A 22,806-nucleotide genomic window follows, 5' to 3' on the forward strand; every position below is an offset into this window, starting at 1 on the left:
TTTTCTCCAGGTCAGTTTGGCCAGGGATCCTGGAGGGGTTTGGCCAGTCTCTGGGCATGGAACGGGGGTCACTGGGTATGCGTGTGTAGGAAGGTATTTGTGAATTTCCTGCATTGTGCAGGGGAAGCAGTGTTCTCTCTAAACTGAGTTAGTGTGGGCTAGCTCACTGTTTTTAGTCTCTGGCTTACCCATTTTTGTCTTAGCTCAGGAAAAATGGCCCTAGAGCAAACTAATTTATGCAGTAGCTCACAACTTGAATGCTAGCAGCTCTCAAAGTAGAATTTCTGTTCACAAGACTTCACACCTTAGAGCACGGTGGCCAAACTTGCTTAACATAAGAGCCACAGAACAAATGTCAGATAAATTTTAGAGTCACAAGACAGGAAGGGTAGAAAGAAAGCAAAGAGATAAGGAGTGAGAGGAGAAAGAGAGAGGAAAGAAAGCAACTTTAATTTCAAATGCATTCTCCAAGCTGCCGGTTGGCTTGGCGAAGTGATTTAAAGAGAGAAATGCCTTTTCCAAGCTGGCAGACAGGGCAGTGGGGGCTTTGAGAGCCACACAATATCTGTGAAAGAGCCACAGTTTGGCCACCCCTGGCTTAGAGGGAACTTTGGGTTGGAGTACATTACCCTGAAGGTCCCTTCCAATTCTATGAAAGCCCTCTGCACATGCTCGAAAAGTACGCTTATAGCAAAACCATAAATAACTGCCCATAACTCCTAACGTTCCGCAACGGCTCTCAACCCAAGTCCAAGCTCGGCGTTTCTTGGCTCGCAGACCAGGCAGCCCGAGGCCTTTTCCAGGCACCGCTCGGCTGCTCCGTCGTCGCAGCAGCTCGGCGAGCAGGCCGAGGGGCGGAGCAGGCCCCGGATGCACTTCTCCCACAGGCCTGCCAGCGCAGCCGCCGAGGAGCGCCTGCTGGTGCCCTTCACCCTGCGAGGGTTGCCCGGCTGAGCGAGGGGAAGGGCGGCCTGACGGGAGCCGAGTCGCCGCCTCCTGCGTGGAAACATCATGTCGCTGGCGGCCGAAGCCTTCGTGACTCAAATCGCAGGTGAGGCGAGGCGAGGGAAGGGGCTGGGCGCCGCCGCCGGCGGTGTGGCGTAGAAAATGGCCGCAGCTCCCCTCTCCGTCTTGGGAATGGGAGAAAATGCAACGCGTGTTTGCAAGGAAGAGGCGTGCCTTGTGGTGGAAACACGCCGGGTGTCGGGGAAGCGGATGGAGGAAGGGCAGGCGGGTGGGGAGGCAAAACGCCATCCTCCTCCTGCTGCTGAGTATCAAGCAGGCTGCGCTGCTGTGCAGAGGGATTCGGGTAGAAATCAAACCCAGAACCAGGGGTCGTTTTGTAGAAAAATAGGTGGTGGAGCTCATCCAGGGATTGTTATGCAGCTGCAGCTACTAGTCAATGGACAAGATGGGGAGAAGGAGGGGGAGCCGTCAGAAAGGTCCAGGAGCTGAGCTCCTGCTGAATTCAAGGCCTACCCACCAGAACCATACACACACCAAACCTCAGCAATGTAATCGTTGCTTCACTTTAACCTTTGTGATTTCTGTGGTCTTAAATTGGAATAACTTTGCACAGAATGGCATTGTTGGTTGTGGTGTGGACCAGTGTTCTCTCTAAGCTGAGTTAGCTCACAGTTTTTTCACTTCTGGCTCACACATTTTTTGTCTTAGCTCACGAGCAAACTAGTTTATGCAGTAGCTCACAACCTTAATGCCAGTAGCTCACAAAGTAGAATTTCTGCTCACAAGACTCCACAGCTTAAGAGGGAACATTGGTGTGGGCGCATGTGTCCAGAGCAATGTTTGTAATAACTGTGGGTACAAAAAGCTCCAGCCTTTCTGAAAGTCTGTCTGTAATTTTGTTTTTTAACAAACGGTGAAAAAGTATAAATGGGTGTTAATCCATGTAAAAATGTATAAATGGGTGTTAACCATGCTTCCTGCCATGGGCCTTGGAATTGTGCGGGAAAGGTGTAATGATGACTCCAGAAAAGCACCTTTGCTAGGTGGGTCTCTCAGTCACTTGGGGGAGGGGGATTAGAAACATTAAGGCCGTTTTCCCACTTACCTTACCCTGGAGTGACGTCCCTCTTCACCGCGCTGCGTCTGCGCGGATTTCGCACAAACTGCTGCGCAGCACCAGGAAGAGCCGCGTAGTCCCGGGGCTTTTGCGTCGCAAATGTAAACCTGCTTTTTGGCGGTTTACATTTGCAATGCAAAAGCCCTGGGACTACGCGGCTCTTCCTGGTGCTGCGCAGCAGTTTGTGCGAAATCCGCGCAGACGCAGCGCGGTGAAGAGGGACGTCGCTCTGGGGTAAGGTAAGTGGGAAAACGGCCTGAGATACAGAATAGGGAATACAGAAAAGTTCAAAGATGTGTAATGAAAAACAAACTGTGTGCTGTGAAGTCATAACAAACTCATGGTGACCCCAAGACCATGGGGCATTCATGGCAAGATATGACAGGTGGTTTGCTATTGCCTTCCTCTGCATAGCAACTAGTTTTCCTTGGTGGTTTTCCATCCAAGTACTATTCAGGACCAACCTCACAGGTTCCAGGGGCTGAAAAGACTGGGCTAGGCTGGCTCGGACATTTACCAAATGCTGATATGAATATAATTTTTCTTTTTGTAATCCTATATTGAAGCTAAATCTAGCTGTTCTTGTTTAACTGCTTCCTACTGAAAAGCAGATGGACTGTTGTCGAATGGAACAAAGCTTGAGTCAAGTGGCATCTTGAAGACCAACAAAGTTTAATTCTGGGCATGCACACGGAAGCTTATACCCAGAATTAAACTTTGTTGGTCTTAAAGGTGCCACTGGACTCAAACTTTATTCTGTTGCTTCATACCAACACGGCTACCCACCTGAATCTGTTTTTGAATAGTTTATTACATTTATTTAGTACATTTTTATCCCACATGCCTTTTCTAGCCCCACTGGCCCCCAGTTTCTTGAGGCCTCTGCAGTTTTGTCCCCCAAGTCCATTCCCTCAATAGTCCTGCTCTTCCTCCTGTCTTTTCCTCTACTGTGGTAGAGAAAAAGTCAGGTATGGTACACATTGATGGGGGAGGGGAGATATTGCTTTCTTTTTAAAATATGGACACATTTATTTTGCTTGTTAACAAATTTCTGACCCAGATCTCTTTGCCAGATGCACAGTATTATTTGATTTGGCAGATATATACGCAAAGGTGCAATCAGCAGAGCAATAATTAGAAGTGTCCAGAAAACCCTGTTTCCCAGGATGTAGGCAACAAAGCTGCAGAGGCCTCAAGAAACTGGGGACCAATGGGTCTGGAAAAGGAAAGTGGGATAAGAATGTACTAAATATGCTATAGATCACAGATGAAATCAGGATCCCATCTGAAGTATAAATGATCCACTTTATTTGCATATGCATGTTTTCACTTACCTTCTAGGGACATAAAATGTGGGCTAGGGCACACGTCATGGGGTGTCTGGACTGGGCGAATAGGTGATCTGTTTCTAATGACAGTGTTTGAGTTAACATAAGGGAATGAGAGTTTTCATTCGGATTAATCTGGGATGAGACTTTGTTCTGATTAACCCAGGATAGTTCATCCACACATGCAACAGTCTGCAAGTTATGAAAATGAAGAATATGTGCACAGTCATTTAATACTTCTGCTGATTAGTAACACATTTTATGTATTTCCCTGTGTGCACCAGTTCTGAAAAGTTTCAGTTTACTTACAGTGCATTCTTAAGCAGAGTTATAGCTTTAGTTTGTTGACATTGGACAGTATACTGTTGCTTAGAATGGAATGATCTATAATTTTTACTATAATGCCAAAGAAGCACCTTTATTGTTTTGCACTTACAATTCTGATATGATAAAAAATGATATGATAAAGAATGATAAAAAATGGCTGGGTATATCTATGTGGCTTGGGTACATTTTAATCAGTATATTTAATGAAGTATATGTTGTGTGGGTATACTTAAATCTGAAGATTGGAGCCATGAGCAGGCAAGACATATCTTTCTGCAAGTCTGAAAAATGCAGAAAAACCTGAAATCTAAAATAAAAATGCCTTGTATTTAATTGCAGTCCACCACCTGTGAGGCAGATCAAAACTCTCTGCCTAAATGTACAATAACTGTTCACAAAGTACAGTAAATGCTTGTACCATCTGTGTTCAGTGTACACTTGGTTGTTCTTTGTATGTTGTATTGTCATATTACTTTCAATGCCCATGCAACTGAACGTGTGGTACAAACCCCAGGTTTATCCCTGGTTTCGTTCATAAAGTGAATACATGTTGAATCTTTTTTTCCCCCAGTTTCACAAAAGTTTATTAAGAAAATTCAATAATCTTTTTCAAACAGATATACACATGTACAGGGAGGATGTTTGTATGTTCTTTGTAACATGTGAACAGGGCTGTTCTACTGTTTCCATGGTGTCTACATCCTTTGTGAAGTTTCAGATACTTCAGCATGATTGATTCAGCATGATATGGGGATGGACGGTGGCTCAGTGGTAGAGCATCTGCTTGGTAAGCAGAAGGTTCAATCCCTGGCATCTCCAACTAAAAAAAAAGGGTCCAGGCAAATAGGTGTGAAAAACCTCATCTTGAGACCCTGGAGAGCCGCTGCCAGTCTGAGTAGAGTAGACAATACTGACTTTGATGGACCAAGAGTCTGATTCAGTATAAGGCAGCTTCATATGTTCATTGAATGCCATACAAATGTGTATTCATTCTTAAAGAGCTATTTTGGTGTAGTTCAAGCAATGTTGACTTATACTCCAGTAAAGAATCTTACTTTCTCATATCTTAACTTACCTCACAGGTTTCCTTTGAGGATCTGAAGGGGGAAATGTCTATGTGTATTGCTATGTGATTCTTGAAGGAAGTATATGCAGGTTATAGATGAAACATTGATTGTCAGTACATGTTCCTAATATATACACATCACAGTTGCTACACTGAACACCAGAAGAGAGACTGTTCTTTCATCATTGTAACCCAATGGGGCATTATTGTTATCCACATAAACATTGCTCAAGAATGGAAATAAATGAGTATCTGAATAAGTACCTCTTAAAAACAATAATGGATTTATTTCCTGTTCCTCTATTTTCTTTAATACCAGATTCCTCATTATGTATATGTGGCAATGCAGGCATAATTGAGAAACGTTTTATATCGGTAATAAAAATGAAATTTGATTGGCTAGTAATAGAAGGTCCTGTTCACAAAAACAATCACTTTGACATGCATTTCCAATTAACTGTAACTGCTCTGGCAATATAACCGCTATAAAACATCTATCTTGGCTACATGGGCACCTACACTGCCCTAGGATGATTATACTCTATTTTATTTTTCAGACCTTGTATAAGGAGATTTTTCTTAGCCAAAGAGTAGTGGGTCATGACTCCTGGGTGGACATTAACTTGGCATGGTGGGGGGGAGGTCTTCCTTCCTCTCTGGAGAATGTGTATAGTGTCTGCCAGACATAAGTGCTCTATTTCCTCTGTGCTTGTTCATCTCTAATACTTCAGCACAATGGTGAATTTCAACCTTCTAAAGCATTGCCCCCTCCACTTGTTAAGTTGCTTTTGTTTGAATACTCTGAGAGTAGTCTGGTGCTCTAATGCACTAGTGATTAAATAGAAAACGATGAGCAAATCACTTATGAAGCGTTAAGAGGGTTTTTTCCCACAGTAAAGTTGACTGGATGAAGAAATCGTTCGCTTGCACTTAGGAATGGGCATGAACTGGGAAAATGGTGGTTTGTGTTGGTTCGTGGTTTGTTTGATTGCACGAACCATGAACTTTTTCATTTCCTGAACCAGTTCATAATTCATTTGTTCATTTGGTTTGGGAGATGCTGAACAGTCCTTTCTCAAGTTAGAGATGCCAAGCTCACAAGGAATCTTCAGCAGGCTTTCCCCCACCTGCCTTGCAACTATGGCAAAGATTGGATTTGGAATTTCAGAATTATAGCCCCAAAATGCAGGTACCCCCAGAAAAACTCAGCTCTAGCTTCATGTTTGGTCCCTGAAACCACACTTGGGAGAGGCATTTAAAAAATTGTCCCACTGTTTGGGTAAAAAAGGAGTCTCGCAGAGCTTCCCCTAAATCAGCCATGTAGCAAACAGTTATTCTGCTCTCATGAAAATAAATTGTTTTCTCTTCGTGTTGCAAGGTGAAAGCAGGCGAGTCAGATTATACCTCTTACACTGGCATATAATCGGCTCCCATAGAGCAGACTAGGAGCTCTGTGGTTGGCTCCCAGAGCTGCCAATCATTCTATGGACAACCGCTTTGGGTTTTTCAAAGGCTTTCCACAAGTCCACTAAGCGTTGCCTAGGCTGAATCAATGCCAGGCTGTTTGGAGAATGAACTGCAAAAAACGAACCGCCTGAACCTCCACAGAAAAAAGCTGGCTTGGTTTTGGGTTTGCGAATGACACAACCAAACGAGCCAGTTAGAAATGAATCACGAAACAGCCTGGTTCATGCTTGAACTGTGGTTCGTTTTCCAATTTGTGCCCATCCTTACTTGCACTTTTTTCTATGCAAATCTTGCTGTTCTAGTTCTGGATATGCATAGTAATACTTCTCACACCAAGGGAACAATATATGCATACATACATACATACATATATTCCCCTCCCCACCATGGGGGGACTTTATGAATATAATTCCATGCCCTTATTTCAAACTCATTATCACACAAAACAATGCTAAGAGCTCTTTGAGGAAGGCCTGCTTGAGAATTGATGGAGATTAATCACAATCTCACAAATGAACCATCAGGGTAAGAAAATGAATTTCTTATTCCACTTGAAAGTCAGCTTTTTGGTTTTCAGATGGTATGAGGCTTTAATCTTTCTTACAGTAATAAGTCTTCTTAAGGGTTACCTGATAATGTTGGAGCAGGGAGTTTTACAAAGCATCCATTCGCTTTCCATAAGTGAAAAAGAAAAGGAGGCTTCCCCCCCCCCCCCAAAGATGAAATAATGTTTATCCTGTCTGATTTGGTATTTTGGAATGGGAGAAATTGCTATAGTTTTTAAAATAGGCATTTTCTGGCCTGTGGCTCGACTCTCACCTTTGCCAGAAATCAAACGACTGCAGAGGGACACAAACATAAATTTCTCTCTCTTACACTTTGATCCATCGGTATGACTATAGTCATAATAAATATGCAGAGTGATACCAAAGGACAATTGGTCCACAATTTCATCAGCTAACAAGGCAGACAGAGTAAGAAGCATACATGAGAAGCTAAAACGCTAAGTTGGCTGCCAGTCTTTTTGACAGGTGTGTGACATAAGTCAAATCTGAAGTTATGAGCAGGGCTCATTTTGCAGCAGGAGTTCCTTTGCATATTAGGCCACACACCCCGATGTAGCCAATCCTCCAAGAGCTTACAGGGCTCTTATGATAGGGCCTACTGCAAACTTTTGGAGGATGGTCTGGGCTTTTTTTGCTGTTTCTGAGCAGCTTCTGGATTTCTTAAGAGTTAGAGCATTCTTTGGACACATTCTGTTAAAACAAGAGTTCTGCTTGCCAAATAACTCATTGATCTGGAGTGTTAAGTTTAGAATAACTTTGGCTTAAACTTGTTGAGCCTGTGAGATGTTCTTTGGTACAGACACAGCTTGTTTGAGAGTAAGCTGAAGACTAATTTTGTATGAGTGTTGGCTGCCATCCACCTGAGTATCCTAGCTATCCCCCTTGCAGATGGACAGCTAAACTAGAACATCTGCAGTCAAGCAGTCAGTTTTTTCCCTTTTCCTTTCCTCAGCATTTTTCTTCTGAAATCTTCCTCTTTCTGCTAATATGTATAACAAGAAATCCACACAGGTGAATTCATACCTATGTGATTATAAACAAATTTACTTTAAATGCCTTGCTGACATGCCTGAATCTAGAAGGGTATTCATATTGCTTGCACAGATATGTATCTGCATTGGAACTTGGAAGAGTACATCTAAAGTGGATGGGAATGCACATGTGATGTGCTGCCACTGGTAATGTGGGGCTAAAACTGAATCAGGCCATAATACCAGCCAGGTGTAATGAACAATAAACAGATAAGTGTTCTGCTATTTAGCACTAGGTTATCTAAAAGACATCAGCAAGCCAGTGTACTGGCCACGACAGGAACTGTTAGAAGCCTATGAAAATAACTTAACAATGGTTTATTCTTCAAACAAAGTCATATTGTCCAATGGAAGACTAGACTCCTTAGTGAGGTTCATAAGCCTGTGCGATACCTTGCTGAATTCAGCAGGATATTTTGGGTTGTAGCCAGACTAAAATTTCAGGGGTGGGGGCTGTGAAGGAAGATAGAATCAGTGCAGCTTGCCAATTTAGTCAGGATCCAACTACTTAATATAATTCAAGTTGCTCTTTAGATTTGAGAACCTTGCTCAGTTGTATGAAAAGTGGGAAAGAGGCATATGTTAAAGCAAAATAACATAAAGGGAGGAAAAAAGTTTTAAGCTGCAGAAATTTGTATAACTTTTAAGTTTTCCTATTTTTTTGCCTTCCATCTGTTAAAGAAATCATAAATGTTGTTAGCATTCCTATTGTTAATATTATTACAACCATTATGAGTTGTGTATAAATGAAGCAATGAGAGCTGAAAATTCTTTGCACAGGTAGATTGTCATGGGCAAAGGGATTGGATTTCATCTTGGCATGTGATTAGGCTGCAGCTCTGAGTTATAGTGAGGGACTGGGTCCAAGGAACGCTGGGCAGAAAGAAAATAGCAACCAGTGCTGTTTTAAGGATGCAAGAACAGTGCGGGTAGGTTCTGTAATAGGTCTGAAACACTTGCCCTGCAGAAATACATCTTTGAATTCAGTTTCACATTTCTTGTGCACCCTTCCAGTGTGATGGTAAAACCAAACTTCTGTGTGTCAGAGAGACTTTCCATATGCAGAAGGCTCCGTTTGGATCTAAACTACGGGTTTTAACTAGGGTTTCTCATTTAGGTGTAACTGATTTTATTGAGGGAAGATAGATCACCAGGCAACCCTTTTAAAGGAAAACCTTCCTATTGGGACACATAGATGATACAGGGATTCCTCCAGTTAGACAAGACAAACTTTCTTTTTGGGGTTGCCAAATTACAATAGCTCAACAATGGGAAAACACTTATTTCCCATATTTCCTCATGGTTCAAAGTAATAGTTTAAAAAAATCTGGTTCAAGTCAGAATTAAATTAGGAAATCCTGAAAAAGAAAAACCTCCTTACTATTTCAACCTAGTACTCCATGGTTTAGGAAATTATGGTGCTCAATTAAATCCTGTCCCTGTTGAGGAGAATCCCTCATATCCTTGTGACTTCATTGAGAAACGACTCCCTTTCCTTTTGGGTACTGAACCCAAAAGCAGTTTCTATAAAAACAATAACAAAACCCCACTAAATCCAACCTCAGTCTATATGCTAATTGAGGAAACACATGTTTTCTGAATACAGTTTATTGGTTAAAACAAATACTTAATGATATAATAACAGTTGCTGTAGTTGCTTTCTTTTTCTTTTTGTCTCTGTGTATTATATGAACTGGTCAAATGTATTTGGCTCCTTCTGTCGTAACATTTGGGGACATTTGTTAAATGTACCTTGTCAAAAACCTGTATTTTTTAAAAAAAGAAAGGGTTTTTTTAACAAAAAAGGAGAAGAAGAAGAAGAAAAAGGGTGATTGATGTAATCAAACACTTCAGAAACCTGAAATGAAATACATTTTCTTCTAAATAATTAGCCGTGCAACCCTAAATGGAATTACACTCTTTTAAGCCTATCAACTTCGGTGGGCTTAGAAGGATGTAAGGCTGTTTAGGAAGGCACTAACAAATGTTCCCTTTCTTTCTGTTAAAAAAGGACCATTTGAATCTCCACCTTAATGAACTTGTTTTCTTGACCCTTTCTGCTGTACAGTACAGAAGAGCCATTTTACAAGAGAGGTCTGAGTACATTTTGAAATCGATCGTGCCTTCATATAGGTATTTACGTTGGATGATGATGATAAGGCAGCTAATTCATTTATTCATCCTTTATTGATCCCTACTAATGGATGAGAGATCTTTTAACTAAAGTTCCAAACACTGCAGGTTCATTGAAGTAATAAAGGATTATGTATATCTAGTCCTTGTCCAGTTCAAACTTCTAAAATATCAGAATTTTGTTTTATTTTAACTAGGGATATGGTTTAAACGTCCCTGTTTTAAGATCGGCAGACTAGTGGGAGGCACACCTAGATGTCTTGTTTATAAAACAGGCAGATTTTTAAAATTTGGCTTGCTGAAACCTTTAGGAAAAACTTTCAGCTGGTAAAGGAAGCTTGAATTTTAGTGTTTTTCTATGTTAAATGCATTGACAAGGATTTGGATTTTGTTTTGGTATTTTTTTTAATTGTGTGTGTGTGTGCTTCTGCTCCTGGAGGTCGTGTTGACCTCTGGTGACTGATCTCTACTGTGAGGTTGGAGAATATTCAGAGAGGTGGCTGAATAAAGCCTGCCCTTGTCCTCCTAACTTGGTGTTCCAAGGAGGTCTCTCATCCAAGTACTAACCAGAGTTGACCCTGCTTAGCTTCCAAGATCTGATGAGATCGGGCTTGCTTGGGCTACCCAGATCAGGGCAACAAGGATTTGGTTTTGAAAGGTTTCAGCTGCAGTAGTATAGTATGGAAAACCATTGCTAGGTCCCTGTGTCCTCTGTGTGTGCTTGAAATTACTGGATTATGCAGATTTGTTTAAAAACCAGCCTCTTGTACACCTAATGAAGGGAGCTCTGACTTGAAAAACCTGCGCTGGAATCGATCATTGGACTCCATTGAACTCCTGTTTCATTCTGCTGCTACAGACTAATGCACTTTCTATCTAGATTATGCAGAAGTTGGTCGGTTGTGTTTAATGACCTGTGGGAATTCCAGAATTCTTTTTTTTTTTTTTTTTGAATAAACAATTTTATTAGTAACATATGGTAGTAGAACTATAACTACAACTTATAAAAAGCTTAATATATATTAAGAAAAAGACCATCATTCTACCCCACATCTTACTTTCTCCCACCCCTCCCCCAATTACTTGACCCCCGCCAGTGTTATTTTCTTTAAAAAAACAGATATTAAAGGTACCCTTAACTATCAAGAAAAAAAACGAAACAAAAAAGAAACATAGGGAAGAAGAACCCCCTTCAAGAATTGTATTGTATTGTTATCTTAAAAATCTTAATCCTCAAAAATTGTCCAATGTCCTTTTATTTTCCACTCTTTCTCTACATATCTTCTGAATTTCTTCCACTCTTGGTTAAAAAGTTCTAAATCACAGTCTCTTAATTTTCTTGTTAATTTGTCCATTTCACTCCATGACATAACTTTCATAATCCAGTCCCATTTTTCTGGTATTTTTTCTTGCTTCCACAACTGCGCATACAATGTCCTAGCAGCTGAGAGCAAGTACCATATTAATGTTCTATCTTCTTTTGGAAATTTTTCCATTTGTAATCCCAGCAGAAAAGTCTCTGCCTCTTTATTGAATTCATATCCCAGGATCTTAGATATCTCTTGTTGAATCATTTGCCAAAACATTTTAGCTCTTTCACAAGTCCACCACATATGGTAGAAAGAACCTTCATGCTTTTTACATTTCCAGCACCTATCTGGCATCTTATTGTTCATCTTTGCTAATTTTTTTGGAGTCATATACCATCTATACATCATCTTAAAACAGTTCTCTTTAATACTATGACATGTTGCGAGTTTCATGGAATTTTTCCACAGATATTCCCAAGATTCCATCTTTATTTCTTTATTTACATTAATTGCCCATTTTATCATTTGAGATTTCACTACTTCATCTTCTGTAGCCCATTGTAAAAGTAATTTGTACACTTTTGAAATTAATTTCTCATTATCTCCAAGCAGAACTCTTTCCATTTCTGTTTGTTCTTTCCTTATTCCTTCAGCTTTGATATCATTCTCCATCAAACTTTTTATTTGTTGCATTTGAAACCAATCATATTTATAGTTTAGTTCTTCTGCAGTTTTCAATTCTATTTTCCCGCTTTGTATTTTTAGTAACTGGTTGTATGATAGTTGTTTTTCCTTGACTGTTTTGGCCGTTAACTTTATCACTTCAGCCGGCACTATCCATAAAGGTCTCCTCTCATCACCATATTTCTTGTACTTTATCCACACATTTAATAAGCTACTCCTTATATAATGGTGAGAGAAAAGACCGTCCATCTTCTTTTTTCCATAGTACAAATATGCATGCCAGCCGAATTTTTTTTTTTTTTTCCATGGCCTTCTAACATTAGAAGTTTTTTATTTAATAACGTTATCCATTCTTTTAACCATACTAAACAAATTGCTTCATGATACAGTTTCAAATCTGGTAATTGGAATCCACCTCTCTCTTTCGCATCTATCAGGACTTTCATTTTAATTCTAGGTTTCCTCCCGGCCCACACGAATTCCGAAATTTTTCTTCGCCATTTATCAAATTGCTTAGCATCTTTCACAATGGGGATGGTTTGAAACAGATACATAATCCTTGGTAAAATATTCATTTTTACTGCAGCTATTCTACCCAACAGTGACAAATTGAGCTTGTTCCACTTTAGCATATCTTCTTCTATTTTACGCCATAGCTTTTCATAATTGTTCTTAAACAAATCAATATTTTTCATTGTTATCTCTACCCCTAGGTATTTTACCTTAGAGGTAACTTCACAACCCGTTAGTCTTTGTAGTTCTTGTTGTCTATTTTTCTGCATATTCTTACATAAGATTTTTGATTTTTCTTTGTTTATATAAAGTCCCGCCAACTCCCCAAACTCTTGTATTCTCATTAACAACAAAGGTGTAACTTGTAAAGGATTTTCATTTATAAACATTATATCATCTGCAAATGCTCTGTATTTATAGGTAAATCCTTTTATTTGTAGTCCTTCTAAATCTTTTTCTTCTTGAATCTGCATTAGTAAAATTTCAAGAGTCATTATAAACAGCAATGGCGAAAGCGGGCAGCCTTGTCTGGTACCTTGACTAATTTTCATTTCATCTGTAAGATCTGCGTTAATGCACAGCCTTGCACTTTGTTCAGAATATATTGCCTTTATCATTCTTATAAAACTTTCTCCAAGCTCCATTTTTTCCATCACTGCAAACATAAAGTCCCAATTTAAATTGTCAAATGCTTTTTCTGCATCCGCAAAGAATAGCGCTACTTCCTTTTCTGGATGTCTTTCATAATATTCTACAATATTTACAACAGTTCTAATATTGTCTCTTATTTGTCTTTTGGGAAGAAAACCGGCTTGGTCCTCTTTTATAAAATTTATCAAATATTGCTTAAGACGTTCTGCCAGAATTCTTGTAAATATTTTATAATCATTGTTCAAAAGTGAAATTGGTCTGTAATTTTTCACATTTGTAACATCTCTTTCTTCTTTAGGTATCAAAGAAATAACAGCTTCTTTCCATGTATTTGGTACCTTCCCTTTGACTCTTATTGCATTCATCAGCTTCTGTAATTTTGGTATTAATTCATCTTTAAACATTTTAAAATACTTGGCTGTATAACCATCTGGCCCGGGAGCTTTATCATTTTTCATCACGTTGATTGCTGCCTCAATTTCTATTTTTTCAATTGGGTCATTCAAAATTTTTCTCATATTCTCAGTTAATGGCTCAATTTTTATTTTCTGTAGATATTCATCTATCTTTTTTCTCTTTACTTCAGCACCTTTAAACAGCTTGGCATAATACTTAAAAAATTCTCTTTTTATTCCCTCTTGAGTAACTACGTCTCTTTCATCTATCACAATTCTATTAATTATTTTATTTTCCCTCTTTTTTTTCAGCTGCCACGCCAAGTATTTCCCCGTCTTATTTGCTCCTTCAAACGATTTTTGCTGGAGCCTTTTCAAGTTCCATTCTACTTCTTTGTTTAATAAATGTCTTAGTTGAGTTTGCAATATTGAAATTTCCCTTAGAATTTTCTTTTTCCCTGGTCTTTTCCTCAGCTCTCCTTCTTTTTTCTTTATTTCATTTTGAATATCCAGTAGTTGTTTTTCTTTTTCCCTTTTATCTTTATTGTTCAAAGTAATCAGCAACCCTCTCATTACTGCTTTATAAGCATCCCAGACCGTCTGAAAATCGATATCTTCTTTATCATTCACTTGGAAAAATTCTTTAGTTTCTTTTCCTAGGAAAGTCACTGTTTCTTTGTTCTGTAGCAAGTCTTCATTCAATCTCCATCTTCTCAATCTTTTGGACAGTTTTGTAATCCACATTATTGGGTTATGGTCAGTGCCAATTTTAGGCAAAATCTCTATCTTTCTTGTTATGAGGCCTAAATCTCTGGTTCCCCATAGCATGTCAATTCTAGAAAATGTCTTATGTCTTGCAGAAAAAAAAGTATAGTCCCGCACTTCAGGGTTAAACTTTCTCCATATGTCCTCCAAATTTTCCTGTTTTACTAATTCAAAAAAAGACTTTGGCAATTTTCCTTCTTTTCCACTATTTTTTTTCCCTCCGGATCTATCCAATGAGTTCTCAACTGTTCCATTAAAATCTCCCATTAAGAGTATTTGATCGTAGGTCAACTCATCTAGTTGTTGTGTAATGTCTTTAAAAAAAACATCTTTTGCACCATTAGGTGCATATAGTCCCAATAACAGCGTTTTTTTCCCATTTGATGTTATTTCCACTGCTACAAATCTTCCATCCTTATCTTTAAATACCAATTTTGGCTCCAGGTCTTGTTTAATATAAAAAACTACTCCCCTTTTTTTCTGGTCAGCTAACGAAAAAAATTCCCTTCCCAATTGTTTGTTCCATAAAAATTTATAATCCTTTTGTTTAATGTGGACTTCTTGCAAACAAATTATATTACAATTTTGCTTTTTAATCCAATGAAAGGTTGCCCTTCTTTTTTGTGGTGAATTTAGTCCATTAACATTCCAAGACAATAGTTTGTAATCCATCATGGTGCAAATTCTTTATTTTCTTCAAAAAATCTCCTCAGTTCTCGGGCATTTGTGATCGTGACTCTCTTCCCCTGAAGTTCAAAGCTCACACCCTCGGGGATTATCCATCTATACCTTGTGCCATTGTCTTTCAATTTTTCTGTCAACTTTTTATATGTTCTCCTGTCATTTATCACTTCTTTCGGTAGCTCCTTCATAATTCTCACTCTGCTACCTCTTACTATCAATGATTGTTCAAAGTTTCTCTTCATAATCCTTCCCACCATTTCCTTTGTCATGAATCTTACAACCACATCTCTTGGTAAGTTATTTTTTTTGGCATATAGCGAGTTGACTCTATACATGTGATCATACATGCTTTTAGTCTTATCAGGGTCTTCTTCTAAGAATTCTGCGATTATGTTTGTTATATATCCTTTCAAATCATCATTCTCTTCCTCAGGTACTCCTCTCAAACGTAGCTGATTTTCCATTAATTTGCAGTCGTGAATCGTCACTTTTTCTTGTACTTTCAGCAAGGTGGTATCATGTATTTTAACTTTCTCCTCCACCTCCTGTACTTTCTTGTCTATTTTCCCAATTTGGTTTTTGAGGTCATCCACTTCTTTTTTAATCACTGTAGTAAGTTCTTCCTTCAACTCTTCCATCATTTTCTTAACTCCTTTCATAATCCTGGCTTCCATAGCCTCCATTTGGTCTTGCATTTTATCTAATGAAAGGGCTCTTGTTCGGGGCTGCCTGGGCTCTGACATTTAAGCAAAGAGCAAGGGGGATGCAATTAAAATACCAAAAATTTCCGTCGCACAATTTGCAAGTTTGACTACCAAGTTCAGAAGGTCTAAATTTTCTCTCTCAATTAAACTTTGTTCTGTTTTCTTCTGAGCTTCCCAGGCCCAGATATAAATTTTTGAAGAATTTTTCCCCTTTAAAAAAATGACGAAATTTTTGACCTCACCAATTTAAAATCTGACAGTCAGGTTCAATAGAGCAGGGCTTGCCCTTTCCAGCAAGCCCAATTTCGCTGGTTTCTGAGCCCCCAAAGCAAAGATATTTAACAAAAAAGTCTTTAAAAAATCCAAAATGGCGGCCGCGATTTTTTCTCCTTTTAAAGATTTTTTTTCCCCTTTTAAAATCACCCCAGGAGCCCACCAATAATGTAGTCAATAGTTCTTATCTTCTTACCCTTTTCCCTGTCGTTTCTGTCACTTTTTAAAGTCCCAAATCTTTTTAAAACGATGTTTTAAATTGAACCTCCCAGCAATGGCTGCCGATGTTTCTCTATGATGTAGAGTAGGCTTTTTTCTTTACTGCTTCCTGTCTCTGTCACCTTCAACCTTATAGATTGCTTGACGCACTTCCTGTCTTGCTCAGTAGAGTTAAAGGACTGTTCCAGTATATTCCTGCGCAGTATGGTTGTTTACATTCCACAAATCGTAAGTAGACACAACAATGATTTCTCTTCAATTTTTAGCAGTTTTTAACACTGTCTTTTATGTCAAAATAGTCCAAACTTCACCCTTCCCTTCTTCTACTTGCAAGTTTTATATTTTCCCCTTATTTCCACCTTTAAAACGTCTCTTTAGTCTGTAAATAGCTCCGGAGTGAAAGAAGAGTTTCTGTACCTTTTTTCCTCTGTTTATCCAAGTTCCACTGGTCTTCCAAGACTTTAGTTGTTTAAAAATGTCCCAGAAGGTTAGGATCGTGACGAGCTTATGCCAAATCCATGGCTCTGAGAGATCTTGCAGACGATAATTTGCAAACTTCTGAGACTCCTCAAAGCCTCAAAGGACCCTTCTCCAAAGCTCCTTTTCAGCCAAGGTAAATCTCTTCTAAAGTTTTTAGTGCAAGTCTTGGACCTTTCTCTCACTGAGAAAGGTAGGCAGTGGGCTTTGGTTTGCCCTCCACTACCCCGAACAAGACCTTCAGCTTGCTCCCGTTACGAGAGACAACTCAGCTCGCCATTTTCCTCCCCGGAAAGCCCTTGAATTCCAGAATTCTTGAGCTTGTTGGTTCATGCTGTTAGTTGTGTGTTTAGATTGGTTTTAATGTATTTTACATCTGTTTTACATCTGTTTATTGTTTTATCCTGTTGTTTTTATTCTGTTTTTATGGTTGTTATCCACCTTGGGACCAGAGGGACCTGGAAGGAAGGCGGGTATATAAATATTTTAAGGAGAGAAGATGATACAAAGCAGTTAACCATCAGCCATCACTATTCTCCAAGACCTCTGTGCTCAGAATAAGGAATACAGCAATTCTTTAAATGCTCTCCAAGATTTGCAGCTGAACTATCAGCTCTTCATGGTCCATGATATCTAACAGCAGGAGCCAAATGATATTTACTTAGAAATAAATACCACTGTGTTCAGTGGAACTTCCTTCTTTTAAACAGGGCTGCCGTTTAAAGCAGTAGGAATGTCCAGCTGGGTTAATAGAGTGTAATTTCCCCAATCAATCTCTAAGGAGTGATATCTTCCAAGGATGCAAGTATAGTTCATTCCTATACCAGGGTCATAAATTAAGTAAGCAAGGGTCTATGAAAGTAGACCCCTCTGGAGCTTGGGTATGACTACTACTAGAGCAAGTCTTTCCCAGCCAAGGGAAAATCGGAAATATAAATTTTTGAAGCAGTGCCTAAGAATTAACATTCAGGCTGTCCAATATTTATACCTTCTTGAATGAGACATTAATAGTTCTGAGTGACATTTCACCAGATAAGGGATGATTATTGGTCCAACTAGCAGGTTGTCACTTTCTTTCCTCCAAGGCAGACCTCTTGCATTGGCAGAAGGTAGAAAATGAAGCTGATCCAAAGACAAAGGGAAAATTAAGGGCCAGTAGACTCATGACATACGCATAACTTGACAATTTATACTCACTTAAATATATATAAACAGGCTCCATTGGAAAGCATTGTGAGTTAGGTCATAGCAAATCGTTGTAGTGTTTAACACGTGACAGCCTTTTGACATGTGCTGTTGTCAAGAATATGTGAATTCATCCCTGAGCTTTCGACGTCTTAAAAAATGGAGGCTGCTTTCACAACTTCTCCTTAAGTTAAGTGAAAATGTGCTCAAACTGGGCTTGTTATCAGGTTTGTTGCTCTTTTCCTTTACCTTCTTGCATGGGCAGTCATGGTTAGAACTCATTCTGAGAGCCAGTTTGGTGTAGTGGTTAAGTGTGCGGACTCTCATCTGGGAGAACTGGGTTTGATTCCCCACTCCTCCACTTGCAGCTGCTGGAATGGCCTTGGGTCAGCCATAGCCATCGCAGGAGTTGTCCTTGAAAGAACAGGTGCTGTGAGAACCCTCTCAGCCCTACCCATCTCACAGGGTGTCTGTTGTGGGGGGAGAAGATATAGGAGATTGTAAGCCACTCTGAGTCTCTGATTCAGAGAGAAGGGCGGGGTATAAATCTGCCATCTTCTTCTTCTGGATACCCATGATGTGTGCATGCAGACATGTGGGTTTATAATTTCTTACTTCATGAAGAGGAATTCTAAACTTGGATTAAAGCTTAGTTTAAGATACTATGGGAGATGGAGGAGGAATTAACTGTGGTTAACCTATAATTGAACATTCATATGTTGTGGGTAACCTCAGTTTGTTTGTTTGTTTGTTTGTATGAAGAGTGAGGGAGGAGAGAGGCACAGCAACAGGCTATTCTCATGTTTACTGAAATTTACTGTACCGGAAGCATAAACAACAAATTCTCACCCCACAAAAGGAGAGCCTAAAAACTATTACAACAATTATCATGCAACTTAACAGCAGCTGCCAGAAATTTTGTGGTTTGTTTATCTTTGTCTCTGAGTAGCCAAGATTATTTAGCTTCTGGAGAGATTAAAAGTCCTGATTAAATAATTCAGAGATCAGTTCAGCTCTTAGATCTGAAAATTTAGGGCAGTCAAAAAGAATATGATTCGCAAAATCAATTCTGTTGTCACCACAATTGTAGAGTATATCCAGTAATGTTCCATGGAATCTTCCTAACATCACTGCTAAAGGTGGAGCATTCAGGTACACAAGCACGGAATGCCCTTCTATATTTTGGCAAAGTTTGCTCAGGTAGATTGGAGGGAGGGAGAATGTTTACTGGAAGGAGAGTACTGTTGGAGGGAGAATGTTTACTGGAAAAGATGAACACATTCTGTGAGCTTTAATCAACATATTCTCATAATCAAAGTTCCTCAGATATCTTCTAATGAGCTTGGTCAATTCTTGTCTATTCATTGTTTCTGTTGCATTGTGGCTAATGCGCAAGCATGATAATCTGTGATCCAGTAATCTGTCCTGGTCACTTGTGTGATGGTTCGGTTTGACTGGTCCGAGGAGGCTTGATTCTGGATTTGATTTTTGGATCCTAATTTTCAGATTGAATCCTGTGACTCAGGCCTTTGCTTCAAAGAACATCTCCTTAGCTTTGGCTCTCAGAGCTATTCCAGCCATACATAGAAATATTCCCCAAACATTATATAGGAATCCTGTCAATGTTGTCTGCTACTGATCTGATCCAAACCCTGACAGCATATACTATCTCCCACAATATTTTAGCATTAAATATTTTAATTATCACAGGAACATATTGGCCACCTGAGGAGTAATAAAATCTTGAGATAGCCTTCTCAGTACTCATAGTAACTCTTACAACAGAGTTCAAGTACAACTTCCAAGGAACACTTGTTGAATAATAACTCCTAGATATCTGAAATGTTCCACTTACTCCATGGATTGACTTACTATTGACCACTTGTACTTCCTTATCCCTAATTTTTAACTGAAAAGAAGACCCTTTGACTTAGTAACATTGATAACTAAACCCTTGTTGGAGTAATACTCCAAAAAAGAACCCATAAGCTTATGTAGACCAACTATAGACCTTGACAGAAGAACTGTATCATCTGCATGAGCCAGGAAAAGAGGGTTGGGGGGGTGGAATTCATCTCTAAAAATGTGAGAACTTAAATCATTGGGATAGAAGTTAAATAACAATGGAGCAAAGATACATCCTTGCTTGACTCCTCTACTCAATGGGATAGCCCTGGTCAGTTCACCAGATGGGTCACATCTCATACAGTGGATCAGAAAAAGGAGATGCTTATTAATAGATGATTTTTAAAGTTTGTTCCATAATCTTTACCTAGGCACTAAGTTAAAAGCTGCTTTGAGATCCATAAAGGCAACAGTTAAAATCTTTTTATCTGGTCTTCTTGTCTACAGTAAATTTGAGAGTATAGCAGTGGTCAACTTCACTAACTGCCCTGTGGAATCCAGTTTACACATACACAGTATGTGTACAGTAACACAAGTAACACAAGTACAATGTCTGCATGTAGACTATCTCCCAGATCAAATAAAATATGAATATTTTTTGTCTACTTTGCAAATGTAGTTGGCTGATGAGGGCTAGATTTTCAGATGGAGACAATCTGAATTCACTGGTAGACAGAATGTGTTTTGGATGGTAATTGCCCAAAATCATATTGAAAAACAAAGCACAATCCATGTAATACCTTTTTTTAAGGACCAAAGTGACACAAAGCTTGCACATGATTTCGTGCCATTTTGGTTGGTCCTACAAAAAGGTATTACGTGTATTTATGTTTGGTTTTGAGTTTGCTATGTCATCCTCTACCCATAACAACCTCCGTAGGTGAGAAAATGGGGGAAAGAGCTTCTTTATAGCTGCCAGTGTGATAGTATTTCCCTAACCTGGATAGCCCAGGCTAGCCTGACTTTGTCAGATCTCAGAACTGAAGTGTTAGTTAGTATTTGGAAGAGAGACCACTAAGGAATACCAGGGTTGAGATGCAGAGGCAGGCAATGACAAACCACCTCTGAACATTTCTTGCCTTTTTATAGAGCACTATAGTCACTATAGTCAGCTGTGACTTGACAACAACAAGATAGCATAGTCCTGAAGGAAGAGAGTCCTGAAGGAATATGAGTCAAATTCTACAATGCTGGGTAATTAAAGGCTTTGCTGAAGATTCCCTTCTTGTTGTCTCCTGCTTTCCCATGCTGTTTTTTAATAATAATAATAATAATAATTTTTTATTTATACCCTGCCCTCCCCGCCGAAGCAAGCTCAGGGCGGCTTACAGGACTTGGTATAAACCATGTTATAACAATAAAAACAAGATAATACAGTTAAAATACAATTCAAGTGTGCACTACTTACTATGCATCCCGCAGTCTGCGTTTGTAAATACAGTACATTGTATTGTAACAAATCTAGCTAGAGGCAAATGTAAGGCTAGCATCAAATCAAATCAAGAAAACATGACTTTTTCAAGAGGAACTCAGTGCTTGCCTCTTCATACTGAGAATGGTATGACTTGGTTTCCAAGACATCAGCCACAGGCGTCTCCTCCCCCCACGCCACCCCACGGCCCCGTTTCTTCCTGCTGGTCTGAGCATGGCTGAGGTGAGATGGCCGAATAATATCTAAAGACCAAAAGAATCCAGCTGCTGATGAATAAACTTGGTTTATCTTCATTATTAGACAAATGATAAATTTGTGAGGAGTTATTATGGCATTAATCAACTTGATGGATTGGAAATATGACAGAACTGAAGCAGCGTGTAATATTAGTACCTATTATTCTACAAATTATGCCTTCACCTATTGTTCATAAGGGTAGAGTCATGCTATACATTAGAAAATGTTGTGTGCTCTTTTCCCCTCCCTTGTTAAAGACACATCACTTTATAGATTCCCCTCTCCTTCTGATCCTTACTAATTCCAGGTATTGCTCTCAAGCCAAAGTTCAGAAAGACATGGATAATACTACTATATTTTATTTATGTGTCATTGGGAATCACATTTTTCACTTGTTTAGATTTTATATCCCAAAGTTCGAGTTCAGTAAGAAAAGCAACCCCTTCCTGGCAGAACACAATAAAGTTTTATTAAATTCTCTGAAATTTCACCACCCTTTCCCAGCTTCACTCTGACCCTTAAAGGCCAGCATAAACAGATGGTCTTCAAATACTTCTGAAAGCATAGATCATTTCCGTTTTTTTCTGGTTTTGGTAGCAAACAGTATTCCGTAGGCCCTGTACTATTTGTCCTGTAAGCTGTTGGAAGATTGGCTACATTGGGTGTGTGGCCTAATATGCAAAGGAGTTTCTGCTACAAAAAGCCCTGCTTTTTAAAATAATAAGGTAGATTTTATTTTCTGTGTCTTAACTTAGATTATAAACCATACATTTAGCAACGGGGGTTGCTTCCACACATAGCTTTTTCCCCGCTTCCCCCACAACTGAAGCCATTTCCTTTTGGGCTTCCATATGATGACATCATGCACTTGTCTGCATTCCGTTTTTCTCCCAGTCTGACCTCTTCATTTCCCCCAACCTGTTTTGGGTACAATCTTTCCTGAAAGATCGGACCCAAAGAAGATTTGACAAGGAGTATGGGTGGGAAGGTGTGGATTTTCCTGCTTACATCATTTCCCTTTTGCACCCACCATCCCCCCTGCCTCCCCCCCCCCCAAAAAAGCTGGTTTTTTATATGGCTTTTTAAAAGCAGTAGAAGAAAGATTGCTATAGTGTCCACCAGTGTAGCAGTATTCCTACTACCATTAAAAAAATTGCTGAAGAGAAAAGAGGAGAGTGGTGGGCATGAAGGAAAAGCATAGAGGCTGTAAGCCCTTATATCTGCAGTGGCAAGGAGAGCAAATGGGGGAGTATCCCCCTCCCTTGAAGAAGCAGTCCTGGTGTCTGGTAGCTTGCTTGGTTCTCTGATGGCTGTAGAAAACTCTAAGGGTGTTTTTAAATGCCTGTATTTTGATATATTGTAGTGCATGGT

At 39.3% G+C, this 22,806-nt stretch overlaps 1 protein-coding gene across 1 annotated transcript in view; it reads left to right on the forward strand.

Annotated features, from left to right (window-relative positions):
• Nucleotides 1-955: 955 nt before the first annotated feature.
• Nucleotides 956-22,806, forward strand: part of MTX2 (metaxin 2) — a 66,726-nt gene continuing 44,875 nt past the window's right edge. Inside the window, exon 1 of the mRNA XM_060256963.1 lies at nt 956-1,051. Coding sequence (XP_060112946.1) covers nt 1,012-1,051 — 40 coding nt within the window. The 5' untranslated portion in view covers nt 956-1,011. The remainder of the gene's footprint in view (nt 1,052-22,806) is intronic.

Source organism: Heteronotia binoei, chromosome 16 (assembly GCF_032191835.1).
Source record: "Heteronotia binoei isolate CCM8104 ecotype False Entrance Well chromosome 16, APGP_CSIRO_Hbin_v1, whole genome shotgun sequence".
In the NCBI taxonomy this organism is placed as follows: Eukaryota; Metazoa; Chordata; class Lepidosauria; order Squamata; family Gekkonidae; genus Heteronotia; species Heteronotia binoei.